Source organism: Triturus cristatus, chromosome 11 (assembly GCF_964204655.1).
Source record: "Triturus cristatus chromosome 11, aTriCri1.1, whole genome shotgun sequence".
Classification (NCBI taxonomy): Eukaryota; Metazoa; Chordata; class Amphibia; order Caudata; family Salamandridae; genus Triturus; species Triturus cristatus.
The window spans coordinates 1,051,097,183-1,051,120,902 of record NC_140594.1 but is presented as its reverse complement, the minus strand read 5'-3'; the positions used below and the strand labels follow the sequence as shown (position 1 = coordinate 1,051,120,902).

The 23,720-nt window shown below is 45.8% G+C and overlaps 1 protein-coding gene across 7 annotated transcripts in view; it reads right to left on the bottom strand.

Moving 5' to 3' along the window:
* Positions 1-23,720, bottom strand: part of MCF2L2 (MCF.2 cell line derived transforming sequence-like 2) — a 2,345,299-nt gene that overhangs the window by 1,844,506 nt on the left and 477,073 nt on the right. For all 7 annotated transcript variants that reach the window (XM_085635348.1, XM_085635350.1, XM_085635347.1 and 4 more), the window contains exon 3: positions 6,130-6,244. In XM_085635348.1, coding sequence (XP_085491474.1) covers positions 6,130-6,244 — 115 coding nt within the window. The remainder of the gene's footprint in view (positions 1-6,129; positions 6,245-23,720) is intronic.

Sequence of the window (23,720 nt, the reverse complement as noted above, 5' to 3'; positions counted from 1 at the left end):
CAACCCCCTACAAGATGTGCCAGTGGAGGTGGAAGTAAGAGATACATCTAGCCCGCCTTACTTTCCTCTCTTTCAGATATCTGTGTTTAGTGCTTGGGGAGCCTAAACTGATACTCATTCACCAACCTCAGGGGGGGTTGAAGTTTGACAAACCTGGCGGGTGTGGTCCAGGGTTTCTTTGCCATGTCCATGACCCCTCCTGTGCCCTCGTGAGCTCACCATTCAACCTGCAAGTTACCCTGGGGCTGACACCCCAACAGTGCCTGTCAGTCCAATTTATCCTTCGTATCTTTGCAGCATGGCAACACTAACCACTGCAGCTGCCTTGGTGTGCGAGCCTCCGCTGCTCGCACTAGAGAATTCAGTAAATACACTGTAAGAATAAACGAAGCACAGGCAATTGAAAAAAATCACACGTACTGTAAATGTGAAACCTGTAGGACTCTTCCGTCAAACTTAAATTGGTCGCCTTAGATCAATTTTTGTGAGTAGCGCAATTGCATAAAACAGAACCATGTATGTACGATAAGTGCCCAAATAGAACTAAGACCAGAGCTTAGTGTGGGTGGGTTGTCCAAATGTTGCCCAGCTGTGGTGGAATTGCCTCCCCACATGCAGCAAATTACTGTACAGATCTGCTCACCCTCCCTGGGCTGTATAAATTTTAAAAATGCGAGTGGTCCAATGACCTCAATATCAAAACCTAAGGTTCCCAATTTATGTTCTAACGCAGCTTCCATTATTGAGGGTCCTTCAAGGCTCGCTCTGCCTCACAGAGTAACCTATATACTTCTCACTTAACGCACTTGCATGTCACTCAGGAACGACACCTAGCAACAACTTGATGCACTGCAGCTGGGAGAGGGGAAAATGCGTAGCACCCAACTCTATGGGGCCATCTGCTAACGTTTGGATGGCTGGGACCTATCTGTAGCTTGACTGCAGTTACTTCCCCTTAGAGGGGGACATCTAATATTTACTTGAGGTCCTGCAGCTATGTGAAATACCGAAACTATTGACTTTGCCCAGCCAAGTTCTTAGTGAGGGGACAGAATTTAAGAATGATGCCCCCCATCAGTGCAGGCGTGGCCTGCTGGAGTTTAGAGGCCATACCTACCAATTCTCTTGTGTATGAATTATTGCTATACTGTTGTCCCTCTATCATAGCAACTAGCAACCCGCGGGGGTTCCTTGTGTTAACTGACTCGCCAGGGAGGGTATCAAGGCTCCCATTGATAAAAAGTGTTCCAAGTTCAAGTGCCACAAGGGGCCACAGAATGCACAATAATGATCGTCCAAAGACTGGCTGTCTGTGGTACCTGTGACCTCTTGTCCTTTAAGGCTTTGTGTTGCTGATTGAGCTATAATTTTGTGAGCTTAATCTGTTCCATTACTTTTCCATTTTGACTTGCTTGATCCCCTCTGAGAGAGGCCAGAATACCCTAAATAGGAAGTACTTCTGTATATTGGTGGGTCAAGGGTGTGTGTGCCACTAATGCTGGTGCAACTCCAGCTCTCTGAATACAAACAGCATGTTTTACCTAGGCTTCAGACCATGCTTAGTCAGATCAGGGCTGTGATTGGCAGATGCAACTATATCTGTAGGCATGGCTGTCATTACGTGCCTTTTGGGAACTTAGAAAGATCAGCAAATAGGTGACCATTGTGCACTCTATGTCTATAGAGACTTTGCGCAGTGAGTTTGCTGACCCAATGGGGAATGACAATATGAGTTTCCAATGTCCTAATGATGCACTAGGGGTAAATTCAATACCATTGCTAGGGTGGGGACTGGAGGAGTGCTGTGGACCTACAGACAACTACTCTACCCATGCTCCATCTGGGTTTCCTGTGCACCAGTGTCACCCACCTAGTAATACCCTTTTGTATAGCATAACTGACGCACAAGCCGATGAGGTCAGCGCCAATTTACCATCATACGAACTCTACAGTCCTTTTGCATGACACGACAAGGAGTTTTTAACTTCAGCATTCTTTAAAACCGCTCAACACTGTTACTTGAACTTAAATTAAGGGTCTGAAACCCGTCCGTCCACATCTCCTGATCACAAGTTACAACCCCACTGTGAGAAAGATACATCCCTTTTCACCGGCCCCTCCTGGCCACAACAGGTTACGGGTTCCCCATTTGTACAATGGCAACACCTTCAATGAAGTAAATAACGACAAAGATTGGTCCCCCGTGGTGGCACAAACAATTAGTTGGCCAAGCAGTGAAATATCGGCCAACAACTGATTAAACTGCACTCCCACTCTCCCAGCAGTATGCCAACGTAGCGTGCGGCATGAAGAGTTTGTGCCCAAGTATCTTCTGCCCTAGTTTTAATTCTGTTAAATGGTAGCGGCAGTTTCAGTCGATAACCTTTCAAGTATTGCCCGGCGGTAATCGCCTCTCATACCACTCGATAATTTACCAATGAAAGAGGCAGGCGCCGGAGACTGGAAGGCAGGAAACAAAGTTTTATTCCGTCGGAGCAGAACACATCAGATCAGACAGCAAGGTATCGTCACGAGGTGCTCTAACTGCATCTCTGAGGCCTGGCCTCTTATACACACGTTTATGATTTTATTACAGGATTATTGTACATGACACATTCTTGAGATCCCCTTGATGCATGAGAGAACTTCCCCTGAAGCCCCGGCTCAGATCCGATCCCACACATAGCTACAGTAGAAGTTCCCACCTCACCCGCAGCAGGAGATGGCTATCACGCAGCAGGGTATTCCGCCAATTCCCGGGGATGTGTGCAACCGGCCGGGTCTCAGGGGGTAGGGGCTTTGATCTACTGTAATCCCTTTGATGTGGGGTGTTTCCCTTACAGTAGGGGCAATAAACTGCATCCGCAGGGCTAGGTGATGGCCTGGGATCGGGTCGGACAATGGGGCGCAGAGGAAGGGGGTTATCAAAGGAGAGGCATGACCATGTATGGGATGTCGGTCGGATGTGGTTCCGTAGCAGGGTCGCGCAGAAAGAGAGGGTTTATGGCCTGTATGAGAGAGCGGGGGTGGTGGCCGGCGCGCGGGGGATGCTTGCAGCGTCAGGGGAACGCGCTGGCGATTGACAATGAGCGGGGGAGAGAGTGGGGTGCCTAAAATGGCTGTCGTTGTGCTTGCTGTGCGCGGCGCTGGGGAGAGGCAAGATGGCGCAGATAATGTTCAGTTTGTAAGCTAAATTTCCACAATTCAAGTCAAGAGCGGCAGTTGCCGTCTGACTGTGGACTAAATGTACCTCGGCTCTAAGACACACGTGTGCCTAAGATCACCCAGCTGGAGTCGTTCCACAAGGCCCACCATCCAGACAATGCCATGTAAAAACCACTCTCAGGCCACTTCCCCCAGTTACAGTACCACCCGAGTTACAGACGCTGCGTGGACCCAAGTGAAAATAATGCTACACACATCCCCACAAAGGTTTGCCCATGATAACAGCACTATTAGCGATAGTCGTCCCAAAGGGCCCACCATCCAGACAATGCCATGTCATACCGACTCTCGGGCCACTCACCTCCGTTACCGTACCTCCCTTGTTGCAGTCGCTGCGTTAACCCAAGTCCACAAACATCCCAACACAGGTTTGCCCAAAACACTACTATTATCTACTAGCCATGACGCTCTGACAAATATGTCATTCAACTCTGTAAGTAAGGCCTGGACGAGGTATCATTATTGTAATTTTAAATATTCTCTAAATACTTGGATGATGTCCTCTACTTAAAAATTGATAGACAGTGCCACCTTGTGGTAGCCATTCAGAAATAAGTGCAGGTGTGAAATTACTATCGGTGTTGAGCACCTGCAAACACCAGCATAAATTAAGCATCAGGGAAGCCAGCATATGTATTTAAAACAATTAAGGAACATTGAGCCACAGCTGGTGACTCATGGAGAAGGCAATAGGGTGACCTGCAGCATGGTAGTTTTTATGCAGTCTCTTGACATATACACTGGAATTCAGCAGAAAGTGAATTTGCATAGCCCTGTCTTGCATTCATTACTGTATCCATCAGGATAGGTTGAGCTTTGCTGGGACTAAAATGTTACATTTTTCTATAACAATTAAAAGTGGGAAACAGATTTTACAATAGCACGAACTTGCAAATTCATGTTCATGCCAGCATCAAGAACAGAAATGCGCTTTCTGACCTTAGACAAAAAAGATCAAAGGGCCTTATAGAGGTTGGAGGGAAGTAAAAACGTTCCAATTTCTGGAGGTAACTCTAAAAATTCGAATAGTATTTAGCGGCTGAATTTCCTCCACCAAAGGAATAACATTGCCAAGAAACTCAACTGGTGAATTCTACTCTGTATTTAGAGTTTTCTTCAAAAATTATTGTTTTTCCAGTTTCCTCAAAACCCTAAAAGGGACGCATAAAAATGTACATTTCCATGCTCTTTTTATCTGGTTAGATAATTTGAACCCACCCCCAAAATCTCAGCCTTGCTGCTGTTTAGCCACAAGTTATTCCAATGCCTTCAACTCTCAGGAGATGCTGACTTTGGATAGAGTGGAACATTTATCTCCCTGGCCTATGAAAGGTCATTCCCACAAGAGTCTGTGTAGAACTATTCCAGATGCACTATTCCATTTTGGGTGGATCAGTTTATCTCTCGTGCCCTATCACTGAAGTAAACCAGGCCTTCTTGAAGGTAGGACCACAACATTCTATCATAAGTGATACACAGAGAGATGTGAAGTAGTGCCAAACTTTTATCCCAGACACAAAAAGAACCAACAGTCAAAAATACAAGAAATTGAAGGAGAAAGCTTCCAATAACCGCCTTTCATTTCTATCGCTAAGCCACAATCAGCAGGAAAAAAACACAAATATGGTCACTGTCTTTTTTATCCGGAATGTGCCATGAAGAGCACATTGTTGACAATAGAGGCCCTGCACAGAATTTATGAACAATATGATATGCAAATGGAAATATAATTTTGAAGACCTAAATATTGGGGACTACTGACAGTTTTGGGAAGTGAGGCACACAGTGGTCACACAATATGCCCAGTATCCCAATAATTTATTTAAGTGGGTAAGCCAGGATTAGAAGGCAGGTGTCCTGGTTGCACAGGGGACAATTAAACCACTAGCCCTTACCTCCTCCATTAATAGTTACCTTAAATGAGAGAGCACTCACTACAGGGATTATCTAGCAGGGCCAGCTCTAGTGATGGTGCCGCACTGTGCGACAATGATTTTTGGCACCCCACTGGCCCCATAACCGTCTTCTCGGATTCTCTCACTACCACCGGGCAAAAGTGCTCTTCATCTCTCCAATCATAAATTATTGCTAAGCCAAGCACCTCTCCGCCCCCCCAGGTCAGCACCCCCTCCACAGGTCCTCGCCCAGTGCGACCGCATCGGTCGCATTGCCCTAAAGTCGGCTCTGCAATCTAGTAAAGTACATGCATTTCTTTATTAGGATTAAGCGATGTTGTTTGGCTACTTCTGGCATACATAATCTATTACTGTATGGCCGCACCTAGATGAAGTACCACTAAATTCCCATATGAATGTATTTTTTTATTTTTATATATTTTTATTGAATTTTCTTTACAAAAAACATAATCTGATACAGCAGTCATAGGTGCACAGTAGTCGGTTGGTCATCAGGTATCATTAAATAGTGATCCATCTACTCTCCCCATCTCAGGAAGGGGCACACAAACAAAAGTCCCCTAGATTAGATAGCATTAGACATATACAATGAGTGGGATACAGGACCAAGTAAGGATTCATCACTGATCAATGTCCGAAAGGCTCGTCTTTGACACTGAAGCAAAACATAATAAAAGGAACAAAACCCCCCCGCCACCCTCCAATTCCCATATGAATGTACATGGGACCAGGTTCCATTGCTACAGACCTGGGATGATGCAAGGCTACACAAGAAAGGACGCCTCTCTCTACCTTTCCCGCTCTTTCTGTCTTTCTTAACCACTCCTTTTCCTTCTCTCCACTGTAATCCAGCCAATCATATACCATTCATCTTTTGAGACACTTACACTAACTTCATTATCAAGATAGCACACAGCACAGCTTCAGCCATAGCTAGAATGGGTGATACCACTAAAATTCTAAGCATTGACTCGCGGCCACGGCTCACCTGGGAATGCTGGTCAAGTAGGTGACGACGTTCAGGAAATCTTCATCTGGGATTTCACTAAAACCGGGATATTCGGGGAAAGTAATGATTGGAGCCCCATCCTGCCCTCTTCCTCCTGTAGGGCAGAAGAAAATATTGTAGTAAAGTTAATTAAAACCATTTCAAAGTTGACAAGCTGTGGTGCAAAAAATACTATTATAAAATAAGTCAATTTTGGTAAGCCTCTTATGCACATTTCTGTACAGAATTGCTGAAAAATCAAATATAGAAAAGAATGGCTACAGTCAGTCCTGCTGCCAGATACAAAAAATATAGTTAAATTGAGCGTCTCACATAAGAATATAGCCAACATTGAAAATGATTAGCGTCAAACGTGTAATCATATGACATTATAATAATCTTAAATTCCAGTGTGACCTACAGCACATATTTAACACAATTTAGGGTGTACATAGGAATAACTTTTATTAATTTCACGAAACAGCTTGTTTTAACACTTGCTTCCTTACGGACACAAGAAATTGGAAGATGACCGAAAGGGAACTCAACTACAGATCATAATGTGCCATTGGACACACTAACCAGTGGCAACGGGTTGAAAGGTGAAGAAAATTGACAGTGTTGAGCCCAATCGATAAGCACAATATCCGTAAATGTCACCGTACTTCGCACCAGTTGAAGATTCTTCCTCTTGTAATTCACGCAGACTCTTTACGCAAGTCATCCAATCAATTCTACTGATACGCCCCAAAAATGCTCTAGTAGTAACAATACTTCCAACATGCTTTTCAGTGTCCGAGAACCACCATTAACCAGGAAGGCTTTTAAAATGTGACTGTTCCCCCAAACCCCAGAATCTATACTGAAGTGGTAACTGGCTTGCTGCGTAATCCCCCGCTTGATCACCTATGGCCATTGATTCTAGCTCAGCTCTCCAAATATACCATCAAAGCATCACTATCGTTTGTACGGTTAAGTACATCCTCCCAATCTAATACAGCTGTCAGTGACTCTTGCAGGCAAAGGTGACCAAATTCACCACGCCATGAGCAGGGAACATCTCTGGGCCCAAGACAACACACCAAGCTCTTCCCATAGTGAACAACTAGGGAACTTTCCAGACACACAGCAACAAATAACTTCTATTCTGTCACTTCAAGGCTTCCACACTTGCAAGCTTAGCCAGAGCACCAAGCCCAACATGATACGACCACAGCAAATCTCTGCACTGCTCTATGACAGGAAACACTTGTCCTCTGGGAAACACTAGGGGCCTGGTTTAGAGTTTGGCGGATGTGTTACTGGATATCCCGTCTGCCGTATTACGATTCCCATAGGCTCTAATGGGATCGTAATATTGCGGACGGAATATCCGGCACATTTGTGACAGAGTAACCTCTCCGCCAAACTCTATATCAATCCCTAATTCTCACTCATGTCTTTTAAACATACAAGTTGCAGTGCGGATCTGGACATGACAGCAATGCCCCAGGGACACAGAAGTTGAGGCTGTGTCCTACACAAATCCCAGTGTCAGTGGCACTTCCAATTAAAATTCATCATCACAAGCAAAAAATGTATTATTATAAATTATTGCATCATAATTTACAAGCACAAACAGTAAGAGTGGCAGTTTTGTTTTAAACATGAATTACATTAAATATATTATTAATACCAAATGAAAATTATTCTTCAGTTAATTAACCCCACACCCTTTTCTTTAGTTTTATTTTATCATTGAATATGAACATTTACACCTACAGATAAATATTCAAGTAATTTAGTGACAATCCTAAATACATTTCAGTGTTCAGTATCCATTTGTGCCCTACTCCTTAAAAGCAGATTTATGAAAAAGGCTCCATAAATTTAATAATTCTTCTCCAGATAAAGGTTAGGGGGGATTTAAAGTTTGGTGGACCGGGAGTGTTGCTATAAATTGGCAGCGCCTCAGCCCCATCAAACTTACCGTTCCCCCACTCTATTTAGAGGCGGGAAACCCCAGCATTCCCAATCACGCAGGCTCATTTGGCATAACAGCCTTAAAATCCTTGGCCTTGAAGCCCGTCTGTTCACAATGTTTATTTATTTTTAAGGTGTAAGTTCACAAGAATGTTTTTTTTTTTTTTTTGTAAAACATTTTTTATTAATGAGAAACAGACATCAGCAATACAATGACATATCAGAGGGAGTAACACATTAGGCATCATTGGTACAGTAGGTGAATCACAATATACAGATATAGAAAGTGGAAGAGTCTAGAGCGAGGGGGGTCATCAACAATAGGAGTCAGGGGAGGTTGACAGATATCTCCTCGATAGGAGTTCCATTAGCCCCAAACTCTAGACCATTTTTTGGGACATCCACGGGACACGTACACAGTTTTTTCTCTGAACATTGCCCAATCCAAATCTTTTTCCCAATTCCGGACTATAGGTGGAAGCGACGCCCCCATCGCTGGGCAATATTTCTCTTTGTTAGCATTAGTACCAACGTAACCCATTGTGTCAAGCAGACGTTTAAATCGGTCGGTTCCCAGATGTTTAACAGACATCTAAGGGCTTCCACACGGAGCTGTACGGACAAAAGTTCACAACAATGTTAATGTGTAAATGTTTGTACATCTGTGCATCCGTACATGCACTGGTCTTCACATGTTCATGTGTGGCCCGTGTACAAGCACATGTACATGGTACATGCACATGCGTAGACTATGAGTGCACATATACATGTGATCATAGGTACATGCATTGGTCTGTAGGTACAGACAAAATGGCGATCACTCAACCTACTCTTTCCAAGTACTTTTAAATCCAATTCAATCCAAAAGCACAATGTCATAAAAATGATAATTAATTAGACTGAAAACTACTACAGCAACAGTGGTTAAAAAGACCACAGTAATGAAAGAAAAATCCCACCAAAGAGGTGAAAATACTACTACTGATCTGTCATGGAAAGGTTTGTTGAAGGCATACACTATCTGAACAATTATACAGCGCCTATTCCAACCTTTCTCGTCTTCAAGCACTACATAGTTGAGTTTAGCAAGTTCTTTACCTAGTGAACTGTCATGTTCTTTGGGCAATGGAATGTTTTTGACTGCCTCAAGGCACAGAATAATTACATGAAGTTCTGTCCAACCATAAAAAAATTAAAGCTACAATTTAGGAATCCGAATATGCATACACTTACTTTTCACTTATCTGTAATGTATGGACCATCATGTGCACATTCCTCAGCATTAGTTTTGGAGGCAATCTCGTTCACACATGGCTGGAATTGCCATATCAAAGCATTCACAACATATTTAAAAAAATGGCGCGAATCTTAGAAGCACAAGCATGTTACAACACATGCCCTCAAGTATCATACACGGATGTTGATCTGTGGTGCTTGCGTGAGCTAGCGGGCGTTGGTAACTGCTCACACACTATACTACTAAAAACTGACACGGAGCCTTCACTAAATTTGCTGCAGATATCACATGCGTTGCAAAAAAATCCCTTTTAGTAAAGCTATATTAATATTAAAACTCATAACAGAAGAGTCATTTTATGAAGGACAGAATTTCTAATTCACTGTTCCTTCCAACTATGTACATGCTCAGAACATTCCCACATTCATGCCAGTTTAAGTAAAAGACCCCTCGCCAAGGAACCAGCGAAATTTAGGTGCAAAGGAGGCATGGCATCTGAAATGGCTACTAATATAGATAATATAAGGAGTGAGTGCCAAATCTGGGAAGGTGGAACTCAGTCTAAAGAATTAATAATGCCCGAAGCATAGGCCATCCGCACATTTTGGAAGAAGTACAATTTGTAATTTAAACATCAATGCATAAACCTTTAGTAGCAGCAGGTAAACATGCATGCACACAGACATACCCACAATATTAAGAAAACCCTCAAGGACATAAAAGTCATTCTTAACTTTGGAAAGTTTGTATTGCACCAAAGCTTTATATCTAGAGCATTAATCCAGCTCCCTAGTTGTAACCTGTGGAAAAGGCTGTGAGTCCTGGCATAATAGTTGCAGTTCTTAGCATACAGAGGACATCTGTGACATGATTGTACCTTCCCTTATACATAATGTTCTTCATGACTTACTGGTCATTTTTGAAATAGTGTCATCTTTGGCAAGGCACTATGGAGCCTACAGAAGATAGCACAGTGGCAATGACTCAAAAGTACAAATACTTGATGAACAGTGGGCATGCTGGGCATCGAATGGTGATACATGGGCATCCAAGGCAGATTCTACCCACGCGAGTACTTGATGAACACGACAAAGCGATGTCTGAGCACAACACATGTATTTACTAAGAATCAAACGTTTGCATTTCAGGACAAAGACATGTTTGCATCTTAATAGTGATAAATCTATGCTTCGGAAATCCTGAATTACTTTTCTAAATGACTTGTATTTAACAGCAAAATGTGTGCATTTTTAAGGACTGAAAAGATGATTTTGGGAACACAATTATTATTATTATTATTTTTGTCAGTGGATGAAATGTTTAATTTGATATATTTTTTTTTAGAAACTTTATTTAAAGTTTTACATAATAACATAACACAGGAGTGCATTCAGAAGCCAGCAGAAGAATCGTATATTCATACATCACAGTGGTTACAGTTCAAGACATCGGTCCATCCACAGAGCCCCCGCTCCAAAATCTACAGCCAGGTATTAAAAGCATTTAATCACCCTCCCATTCAGCACTCACATGATTAACCCCTGCTGATGCGCTTTGGAAACCTGTCTGAAGGCCGTCGGCCAGTAGGTCACAACAGAGCTTCCTCCAGAGCCTTAAATCATCCTTTGATTTCTCATCCCTGCGACACCTCTTCATGTGTACCTCCTCAGCTAGTGTCCATTCACGCACATCCCGAACCCATGCCGAGAACTCAGGTGCCTGCACCCCCATCAAAACAATTGCAACTCTGCGTCTTGCCAGCACCAACAGTAGTTGCTGGAGCCTATACGCCATCTTACTTTGCTTTTTGGATTTTGGTATCAACCCTAGTAGACAGTGGCTGGGTGTTAATTGCACTCTTCAATTCACGCTGCCTCTTATCCGCTCCACTACCTCTGACCAGAAACTACTGACCTCAGGCCAAGTGCAAGAAATTAGCCCTTTCTTTATGGCACTTAGGGCATGAGTTGGGCCTGGGGGACACAATTATTGCATTTCCAAAGATATTTTTTAAGTTAAAAGAGCCATCATCGCTGAGTTCTAGCAGTGCTGACTGAGCCCCTATAATCTGTCCAGCTCTACTGTCTACAGTCTATTAGGAGATTTGTGTCATTTTTCATTTTACCATTCTGCCATTTTTTTAAAATTATTCAGAGTCTCAATATTAACAGATGGCTGACATGGATATCTACTAGAGGTACTCAGGGGTAGCAGCTGCTTTTGGTACCCAGGGTCTCATGGATCACGAATACAAAAGAAGGAAGAGGTCAAGCAGTTCCTCAGTGTCCACTCTTTGATCTTTCTATAAGCCATCAGCAGACATGAGAATGTGGCACAGTGGAGATGGTCAGAATGACGGTGAAAGCCTGTGATGTCACGCCAGCGTGAAAGGGCAAGTCGTGCCCCTTTCAGAAACTTTGGCATTTTAGGAAATCAATGTCCATGATAGCTCAGAATCTACTTTGAAAGGATAGGATGTAAACATGAAAGGGAAGTAAATGATAAGATGCTATGAAAAGTGGCATGACGTGCATCATTTATAGCTATTTAAAATACTTTCGGGGAAAGAATTGCAGCATTTTACCACCATTTTCTCTTTATACTTTTGGGATGGTTGAGAGACCTAACACTCCTGTCTAGGGCCAGTGAACATAAAATGACATTATTGGAATGTTTCAGAAATGTCCCAAGAAATATAGCCTTTAGCCAATTTAGATGAAAACAGTGCTTAACAAGTGTCACGTAGCCCCCTCTTTAGGTCAAGCCTGAGTCAGCGCGCATGCGCTGCTCAGCAAGACTGCTGTAGTGGAGTATGGAAGAGAAGCCCTGCCCACTGTCCGCCCATGTTTGCCTTGTGTCAGTGTCCTTCCTAAATGCTGGCGTCTGATTTGTAAGGAGGCTTGTTAGTCCCTCCTTACTACCGCCTTGTCTTCATCTGTAACCTCCTATGGCGACTAGCCCCTTTACTTCAGTTGTTACATTGTACGTGTTCTTAAGTGTGTAAGCACTATTTTCTTTATTTACGTTCAGCCCGCTATGCCCGCTATCTCTTTTGAAGCAGCCAGGAAAATGGCGTCTGCTTCTTTGAAATGCAATAGGTCTCGCATTTAAATGCGAGACCTATTGCATTACAAATATTTTTTTTATCTTGGCATGTACTGGATTGAAGCTGCCACAAGGATGGCAGGGAGGCACGGTTTCCTTTCAGACCTCCTTTGTTTGAGAAGTTGTAGCAATGTTGTGTGTTTTTGGAAGTTCTGCACTTGACTGGAAGCTTGCAGGGCAGTGACAGCGTGTCCTCTGATCCCGAATAGAGTACTGCTTGTCTGAGAGCAGAGAACAAGCAATATTAGCTGAGTAAACACAGCCCATCTCTCTCTGAGCAGGCATAGCACGGTGCCCACGGCGTGCAGCAGGAAGGCGCGCTTCACCCTCCCCTGTCCCAAAACTGGTATTAAAGTACGTGCCTGCCACTTGTTCGAAGTGCTTTGGGCCCAGGGAAAAAGGTGCGCTTTGCCATGGCCCTCTCCCCACTGTATGTGTTTTCTACTTATGTCTTTGGAGGACTGCGGCATGTACTAAAATATAAGGATGCTTTGCCTGAGTTTGCAGTGATTTGTGGCCCATATGTAGCACCTTGGAGCTGTGGAACGCTTACTACAGGGTGGTGGTGATGGGGAGGGGGCAGCGTTGGGGGTGGAGGGTGGTACGACCCCGTTACTTCTTTTGTAAAAAAAAATGTGATTAATATATAAAAAGTGCTTTAACTGATCCACAGTTCAAATGCTATTTAACACTGTTTAATAAACTTGTGTTAATACGTTTTGTAAACAAAGTAATTCATTACAATTTCAATTGCTCAGGTGTTGTCTGATCCTTTGTTCAATTTCACACGAACATTGCCTTGTTTTGGTTAGAGTATAGGAACTGTGAGCACCCAGAAGCTCTTGTTTTTCATCGTTAACTTATTACAAATCTTGATTAATAATAAAAATTGATCCGTTCAATGGCTTCTCTATTGATCAGCTTTGTTTGCACTTTTGGTACCTGGCCTGTCCAAAGTAAGGAGCTCCTAGTCAGTACTCATTGAATCATGAGATTTAACCACAAAAAGCATGTACCTGCCCGCCCAGCAAGTGAGGACTAGGGTGGTGGAGCGCCTAGAGGTCCTTAAATTGGCGGTGAGCGCTATACAAGAGTCCTCCCCGATTGTTTTAATTGAATAAGCAGTGCTAGTTTTTCCTAACAGTGTGACATGGAATGGATTTGTTGATTCTAAAGGGCTGTACAAGAAAATGATGAAAAGAGGTGAAAATTGATTGCTGAAATGTACTATTGTGGATTTGCAAAGATGGTGTGGATCAGTGCTTTCAAACTCAAAGAGAGCGCTTCCTTTCCAGTAGGTTTGCTAAGGGTGTTCAGAGTGACTGGTGTATGTGTTTCGGTGGGCCATGCAGTTACTGGTACGCAGCACGTGTCGAGGATCGGGAACAGCATTTGGATCTGCTCAGTGAAATTCTGCTATAATTTGGCATTTATAACATGTTCCTTTAAATAAATGCACCTGCCCAATAGGAGCTTTGTTGGAGAGGTTTAGTTCAAGATCACCAATAGGACTCCAGGCTGGCCATGTGTTGCTAGAGTCCATGCGGAAATATATTTTATGGCACCTGATTAGAGCTGGCCTCTGCCAACGTCAGCCTAATTGCGTATTTTGCTCCAATTTGTCGATATAAGCTGAAAAAACCACAACTCCCATAATGCATTTCTTTATGAAGTGAAAGCCCAAGGCTGTAGCAATGGTGCAGCCACCATATGATGCTAAATTGTCACACTGTGCCTGGTTGACCTTTGATGTCAGTTAAGCAATGTGTAGTGCTGTGTCAATTAGATAAGTGCATCAAAATAAGCAAGGCTTGGACTATATGAGTGAATCAAGGGTGGGGTGTCACCCTCACAAAGAATCCGATGGGGTCAGAAGGGGTGCCCTACAACTATGAATTAAACAAGTAAGCCATTGAGAAGCATCCATTTCTACACCCTGTGCCTCCCATATCCTTCACTTTGTGGTGCAGTCCCATCTCCTTTAAATGAAACCTGGTCTATCCCACCCTGATTAGTGGGGGTGCAGCTCTGATATTTATTGGACACAGCAATGAATGTTCAGAAAGGAGTCCTGGGATAAGCTCTTGTTTTCTGCATTTAACTGTCACATCTTTCCTCAGTGCGTGAATAACCTGCAACATGTGGCATTGTTTGGCGTCTACACTATATGCTTAAATCACCTTTAAACTTCTCAGTCGCTTCTCATAATGAGGCGTATTTATCTGTACACAGGACCTCCATAAGTTAAGGTCAGAATGTATAACTGAAATCTATTGATTTTTCTACCATGAATCAAATTTTGTACCAAATTTAACTTCTTCTCTTGTTAATATCAGTCTATTTAGTGGTACTGAGATTCAAGTTTGTTAATGCTTTTCTGATTACGGTTACTTTACATAGGCCAAATTTATCTAAGATCTTCAATGTAGAGAAAAGACAAAAAAAAGTGTGGGTGGCGAATAAGATTGTGTAGTAGCCATCCTATAATTCACAACTTTTATTTCACAGAGGTATATCCAACATTATATTAAATAACAATTTAACACACGTCTCAGCGGTGATTAAGTGTCGACATGTTTCTGCACATCAGTGTGAGGTTATCACGAGCTTTCATGAAGATCTCATAATAATTTTACCTACTTGGTGGGAATTATACAAAAGGTTGGTTCAATACATTTGGGTCAGACATACGGTCTCCTAAAAGGGCTTGTTGTACATTATCAAAATCACCCTAAATAAAAGGTGAGTACAGGTAGTTTTGCCAAACTCGTGAGTCGAGCATGAAACTAGGAATATAGCATGTTACATCGCATCCTATTCCATTGTGTTCTATTACAGCGCGGTCGTTATAACGACCGCATTGTTAGAAGGAGATACCTTTACATCGCAAGTCATTAGATCGACTTGCTGTAGGGGGTGCGCTGGAATTAGGAATAGCATAATTTACTATTCCAACTCCAGCCTGCGCAACAGTAGGGAAGGTGTTGGAATTGTAAATTATACTATTCCTTAGGTTAGAGCACCCCCTACAGCGATCTAATGACTTGCGATGTAAAGGCATCACGTTCCAACAACGCGCCCGTTGCAATAGGAACGCGATGTAATGGAAGTGTTGTAAAGGCTGTTTCCCTGAAACTAGTCAAAGTGTGTAGCTACCTGGTTGGACGTCCACTTTTGAATTTGGTTACTTCTTTTGAGTGGTTGTATCCCTTCCAGGAGTGGAGAATTTAGTTTGTGTTGTGTCAATATTCTGCTGTGTCAATCTGCTGACATTGTGTGATGTCATTATTAGAGGGATTTAATCAGAGGCTTATTGTATTGGCCATCTCCCATTCTGGCTGAACAATTCCTTTAAAGGGAAGCAGATTACATTCGATATTAAACACTAAACGGTTAAGTAAAGTTTAACTGTTGATCAAGGTGCAGTTAATGTTTAAAACGGGTTTAAAATATTTGAAATTGTAAAACACAATGTGTGCATTAAATCCCCATCCCTAAAACACTGCCAGATGCATAGATATCTCATTGTGAGAATCACCTTGATGAAGGTGCTGGAATGTGTATAGTGTGTGCCTAGTAAAGCTTTTTTCCTCTAGGTCATCTATTTTATTGGTGGTCAGGACTGCAGGCCAGGACATTTGCTGCATAGCTAAATACATATAAGGTCCCAAAGGCGATACCGATTGCATTGCAAATGCTTGTTTGTAACAATTCTGAGTGGAGAACCATTCCGAACCAGCTCAGAGGACGTTAGGCTGGCTCTCTCCGCTCACTTGTGCAAGCCTTCACTCACTTGTGCATGGCTTTACTCACTTGGGCAGGTCACCCCCCGAGCACACTCCCCGTGAGTGAGCTCGTCCCCTGGTGCCGCCTCTGCCCTGAGCTGTGCCCTGTGCATCTCTGCTGTGCCCCGCCCGCCGGATCCGCTTGGTCCGCGGATCTCCTGCGCCTCCTGCCACCAGCTGTGCCCTCTGCTGTGCCCCGACCGCCGGATCCGCTTGGTCCGCGGATCTCCTGTGCCCCCTGCCACCAGCTTGCTTCGCCGCCTTTTTCGTCTTTTTTCCCCCCGTTTTGCCCTAGCCCCCTGTGCTCCCCCCTCTCTCGCCCAGCCCCGGCCGCGTTTCCCGCCACCTCCCCGCCGCTGCCCCCCTGCAGCCCCGCCCCCTTCCCTCGCTCGCCCTCCCCATTCGCCACCCCGCTCCCCCTCCCAGCTGCCCCTCCCTCGCTCCGCCCCCCCCCACTCTCCTCATATGGCAGAGTGGCCAACGCGCAGCGTGCACGCGCAGCGGGCGCGCCGATTGTGCGCCGAAGGCGCGCCAAAGGTAAGCCCGTCTGCGCCCGTCCGTGCCTGGACCGCGCCCAGCGCCCGAACCCCTGGCCCCCGAGGACCCCAGCCCACCCGCCAGACGTACGACGCCGCCACCCTCAACGCACTCAACACCGGCCGAATCCCGGGATGCTACCGAGCCACCCCGAGACGCACCCACGGACCCTTCAGCTGCCACGCCTGCAAGTTCACCTGCATCCGGACCTGCCCCGCACCAGCACCCGCCAAGCCGAACACCAGCAGCAACCACCTCAAGTGCATCCTGCTCAACACCCGCTCCGTCCACAGACACGCCATCGAACTCTGGAACCTCTTCGACACCACATCTCCAGACGTTGCCTTCCTCACGGAAACCTGGATGAACGACTCCTCAGCGCCCGACATCGCCATCGCCATCCCAGAGGGATACAAGATCACCCGGAGAGATCGCGACAACCAGACTGGAGGAGGCATCGCCATCATCCACAGGGACACCATCCGCATCACGACCAACACCGACGACACCCTGACTACCGCCGAACACCTACACTTCCAGATCCACACCGACCCTAAGACCACCCTCAGAGGCACCCTGATCTACCGACCCCCGGGACCACGCACACCATTCAGCGAAGACATCGCCGACTTCATCAGCCCGCACGCCCTCCCCTCCGCTGACTACATCCTCCTGGGGGACATCAACTTCCACCTGGAGAACAACAACGACCGCAACACCACCACCCTGCTTGACAACCTCGCCAACCTCGGACTCAAGCAGCTGGTGTCCACCCCCACCGACCTCGCCGGACACACACTCGACGCCGTCTTCTCATCCAGCAAAGACATCGCCTTCAGCCACGCCACTGGACTCCACTGGACGGACCACAGCTGCGTCCACTTCACCTTCAGAAGAACCACGATCCACTACCACCAGCAACAGGTTGCTCGAAAAGCTGGAACAAGATCACAGCCGACCAGCTCGCCGCTTCCCTGAGCCAGCACCCTCCCGCCAGCTCAGCTAACCCCAGCCAGGCCGCCGACAACCTCACGAAGTGGATCAGCACCTGCGCGGATGAACTCGCCCCACTGAGGACCCCGCCCAGCAGACCCGGCAGCAAGAAGGCCCCATGGTTCACCGACGAACTCAAGAGCTCCAAGAAGAACTGCCGAGCCCTCGAGAAAGCCTGGAGAAGGGAGCCAACACCGGACAACATGACCACCCTCAAGCTCGCCACCCGGAAGCACCATCAACTGATCCATGCCACCAAGAAAACAGCATTCAAGGACCGGCTGGACAACAACGCACACAACTGCAAGGAACTCTTCAACATCGTGAAAGAGCTCTCCAACCCCAACGCCGGAAACAACGACATCACCCCATCGCAAGACCTCTGCAACTCCCTCGCCTCCTACTTCCACAACAAGATCGCTGACATACACAACAGCTTCATCCCACAAACAACGCCCCCCACGACCGCACCAACGCCCCCCACCACCACCCTCAGCGCCTGGACCCCGATCAACACAGAAGACACCATCCGCACGATGAACTCTATCCACTCCGGATCTCCGACCGACCCCTGCCCTCACCACGTATTCAACAAGGCCGACGCTGTCATCGCACCCCACCTGCGGGACATCATCAACACCTCCTTCGACACCGCCACCTTCCCTGAGAGCTGGAAGCACGCCAAACTCAGCGCTCTACTAAAGAAACCAACAGCGGACCCCACCGAACTCAAGAATTACCGCCCCATCTCGCTCCTCCCGTTTCCAGCCAAAGTCATCGAGAAGACCGTCAACAAGCAGCTGGCCGCCTTCCTCGAGACGAATGGATCCCTCGACCCCTCACAGTCTGGCTTCCGAGCCAACCACAGCACCGAGACCGCCCTCATCGCTGCCACCGATGACATCCGAGCCCTGCTGGACAACGGAGAAACAGCGGCCCTCATCCTCCTAGACCTCTCCGCAGCATTCGACACTGTCTGCCACCGCACCCTAGTGCAGCGCCTCAGCAACGTCGGAATCCAGGAGAAGGCACTGGAATGGATCATCTCCTTCCTCGACAGAAGGACACAGAGAGTCCGCCTACCACCGTACAAGTCAGAGGCCACCGAAGTCATCTGCGGCGTCCCTCAAGGATCCTCGCTCAGCCCCACCCTCTTCAACGTCTACATGAGCCCCCTTGCGGCCATCGCACGCCAACACAACCTCAACATCATCTCCTACGCCGACGACACCCAGCTGATCCTCTCCCTGACCAACGACCCTGCCGCCGCCAGAGCCAACCTCCACGAAGGGATGAAAGACGTAGCCGAGTGGATGACGACCAGCCGCCTGAAACTGAACTCAGACAAGACGGAAGTCCTCATCCTGGGCTCCTCGCCCTCCGCCTGGGACGACTCCTGGTGGCCCCCCGCCCTGGGCACCGCACCCAAACCGACAGACCACGCACGCAACCTGGGCTTCATCCTGGACTCCTCCCTCTCCATGACCAGACAAGTCAACGCCGTCTCCTAGTCCTGTTTCAACATCCTGCGCATGCTACGGAAGATCTTCCGGTGGATCCCCACCGAGACCAGGAAGACGGTCACCCAGGCCCTCGTCACCAGCCGACTGGACTACGGCAACGCCGTCTCTACGCCGGAACCACCGCCAAGCTCCAGAAGAGACTCCAGCAGATACAGAACGCCTCAGCCAGACTCATCCTCGACATCCCCCGAAGCAGCCACATCTCCGGACATCTGAGAGACCTGCACTGGCTCCCCGTCAACAAGAGAATCACCTTCCGTCTCCTCACCCACGCACACAAAGCCCTACACGACCAAGGCCCGAGCTACCTCAACAACCGCCTCAACTTCTACGCTCCCAAACGCCATCTCCGATCAACCAGTCACGCCCTCGCCGCCGTCCCCCGCATCCGAAGAGCGACAACAGGAGGAAGGTCCTTCTCCTACCTGGCCGCCAAGACCTGGAACTCCCTCCCGACCGACCTGCGCCTGACCCAAGACCACCTCTCCTTCAGGAAGAAGCTCAAGACCTGGCTGTTCGAGCAGTAGCGGCCCCCCCCCCCCCCCCCCCCAAGCGCCTTGAGACCCTCCGGGTGAGTAGTGCGCTTTATAAATGTCTTTGATTGATTGATTGATTGGGCAAGACTTAACTCACTCGTGCAATTTGAGGAGGGCACTTAAGGGAATTGTTAGGTTCTGAGTATTCTCTTCAAAACTTAGTGTGCACTTCTTATTGTCAAGTATGCCCAGTGCGGAGTATGCTTTCGATTTAATAATTTCACTTACATATTCCAGTAAAAGAATAACCAAACACTGTGTATCTTCCCGAATTCTGTTTACAAACTGGAAACATATCTATCCACATCCTGATCTTAAACTTACACAAATGGTTTGCTGCAACTAATTGATTTCACAATGGAGCACTTTCCAGGAAAACAGAAAAGGAATTTGCTGGGCACTTCAACACCAGCACTTAAGGAAAAGCAGTCATTACAACATCGTTTCCCTTGACATATTGAGTCTGTGTAAAGCCTTAGTACTTCATTTAAAAGTCGGTATTAGTACAAAAGTTGGTAAAAAGTTTTTTTTTGCGTTTATGTGGCTGCGCTGATAAAGAGTCATTTTTTTAAAAAGATATCTTTATTGACATTTCCATTTTTGGAAACAGAAACAGCTAAGCAAGGCGCCTTTCAAGCGGATGCTATTGCTGAGAAAGGGTTATACGCTAATTGCTCTTGCTGTGATTCAGCACTTGTTTTTACACGATCTACAAGGTAGAGTTAAAAGTAAGCGCAAAAACTGGAAATAATTGATCAAACCATGTGCTACCAGCATTATACTCATTTTTTCATAAAAATGTGAATCGGCACCAAAAATTTGGCAAAGCAGCAGTACAGTTTTATTAGCTGCAGCAAAAGCAACTTTGGTCAAAACTTTGGTGTTGCCAAGTAAATATGCACCAATGTGTGGCTACATAGTGTAATTTGTGAAATTCCCCAAAAATAAAACTTGGTCCAGGTATGCCTAAGAGCAGGGTCGGACTGGGACAAAAAAATAGGCCCGGCGAACCAAAATAAAGGTGTCCCTCAATAGTGAATCAGATAGCTAAAATAGGGGCCCACATTCTGCAAATCTGGGCAGTTTTGAACTTGTAAAAAGATGTTGTGTAGTTAGTTGTTCTGCTAGGCATGCGAACTGCATGCATTTGTGCTTTCTGCAGGCAGTATTTGTGGCAATTACAGCAAAATCAACAATGAACAAGCATTGGCATAGCCAATAGGTCTCGCTTTTGGGACATTATAAGTATTTAATTATGCAGCACAATATCCTTGGTGCAACAAGATCAACCGTTGCATGGTTCGACACTTATAAGGTCCCAAAGGCGAGACTAAGATGAAATAGGCAAATCTTCATCACAAAGCACCAACACTGCAAATGTTTTCAAGAAGACCCATAGAAAGCATAAACTGCTCACGTGCATTGAACATGTTCCTGTGATATAACATAGACGGTGGCGATACTGCATAAACAACCCCTGCACCCCAGGATGTTTAAAATATGTCACACTGAAATATTAGCAATAAAATTCTAGTTTTTGCTGCATTTAAAATACATCTGTCAGTACATTGTATAGAATGGAGTTGGGGGTGCGGGGTGATGGTAGGTGCCACTCTACACCCCCAGCTATTTGGGCGAGTGGTAAGGGCCAAAGAGGGCAAGTCAGGTATTGGTAAAGCGCGGAGGTAGGGCCAGGGTAGGTGACATTTAGAGGCAAGGCAGAGCTGTGAACGACACCTTTCTTTTACGCACGTGTCATGAGCCGTACATACAGTAGGTGTTGCCTAGTTGGTGTATCCAAACACCCGATGTTTGAGGAAATTATGGGGAAGGGTTGGTTCTTGGTGTGCTTCACTTGTTCGCATTGGTTAATATTCATTAGGTTTGCATTTGATAAGACAGGTGCGTACAAGTGGGGATTTCTGGACTTTCACTGATGAGCAGGTGCGCGGTGGGGGCAGATGGGAAGTTTAAGGATGCATTCATATATGGTCTCGTAACGTTACTGGTCAGGTGATCAGCTCGGGGGAGAGAGGGGACGTGAGAGTCTGGGGCAGTTGTGAAATAGCTATGGAGAGGTTAGACATCATTTTGTTTAAAAAGTGTTGTACCGGTGGCTTGGAGCAAGGAAGCAGGTAAAACAGAAGTTGTTGGGTGGGCGCAAGTAGGGGGCGATTATGGGCAGGGGAACAATGGACAGGTTTTCACTAATGTAAGGCCAAAATAAAGCATGTGCCAAGGTTGTATAGAGTGAAATACACACCTACTTCATTAAAGTAGCCTTTTTCAAACTGCATGTTTCTTTCTTGCCTTGCACAAAGGTTTTTGAGTCTTCTGTATTTTCAAAAGCAATGTAGGAGTGAGAATGGCGTGCAAAACACAACCACAGTGCTACACTGCACACACAGAAGCTACTGCATTTGCTGATGGGGGTTAGGAAGCATCATTGCTTGTACTTAAAACCTTACAAGCATTTCCAAAATACAAAATGACATGAACCCCAGTTAAACTGACGAGCATACGCACAGCAGGTCATCGAGCCGCATATAGACCTTTGTGAATGGGGGGAGGGGGGTGTAGTCTTTCTTGTTACATCTGTTCAGGATCACACATTTCATAACGGAGCTGATTCATACTCCTCAACTGCTTGCATAAACAGTGTTCTTTATTTAATGGGTTTTGTAATGGTCTTATGAGATTTGAAAATTAAATTCAAAAGCTTGGGAAATACGGCTCTAGTATACTTAAAAGCTGATTTATGGTTGGGCAGCAATGGGTCTTCCACCAAGAAATGCCTTCTTACATATAAAGGCACAATTTACCAATGAAGGAGCTGTTGCTGGCATTGTTACTGGAAACACTATCAGGCAGTCATGACATTGCCACAGAGTGTGTCAGGCTAGCCAGTGCTTAATTTGTAAAAGAATAAGTGACAAGGTCCTCATCAGGAGGCCACTGCAGCCTGAGCCACCCATTGCCACTGCCAATGTCAATACATACACAACTATCGCCCATCAATCACACTCCTACAAGTGTGACAATTCAGACTGGTCAAGGTCCCCGAAGCGATAAGAATGACTTGGGCATCAGGTATTATGTATATTGAAGTAATAAACAACTGTTGTTCTGCTCATCTCTAAATTACACAAACAGCACCACCATGTGGCAGTTGTCATAAGGGCTATTATTGACAATTAAGTGCCAGTGCCGAACACAGGAAACCACTGGGTCAAATTAAGCACTGGGCTAGCCACATGATTTAAGCTGTGCAGTCGGCCAACATGCAAGCGACCCCAGTCAACCATTGTGATTCTGCACAGAATCACAATAAATTGGTGCTCTGATGTTTGGAGAAACATTCCAGCATTTCAGAGATGCTGATAATATGGGTCCTGGAAATTCATATTTGCACTATCATATTGAGTAACACTAATTTCTCAATGCAGCACATGCGTGCAGGAAATGCCACCACTGCGTTTCCACCCTTTGAAAGCTCCTACCTGGTCTTTAAATAGTAAATGGGCCTTTCTCCAGTGGTATGGTGGTGGTGGCACTGCTGCCACACTGACGGCATGGCTGTATTTTCTCGTCACAAGGGTCTGAAAATGCAGTGGAACCAAAACTGGAAACTGTGCCAATCTAATGTACTGATGGTCCATGCATAGCCCGTCAGAGATTCACAGTTTGTGTTGTTCAGATTGCTGAAGCATAATGCTCTACAGAGGTAGTGTCTAAAAGCACAACCCGCTGCTTTTCAACAGAGCACTGTACGTCAGCGCCATAAAACTAATGGCATGCTTTCATTACATTTACAGTGTTGTTGACAATGCAGCGTCTCCAATCAGGGCTGGTGATGTGAATCACAGTAAAGGGCTTATTTAAAGCATGGTAGGCGGAACACTGCCCCTGCAGG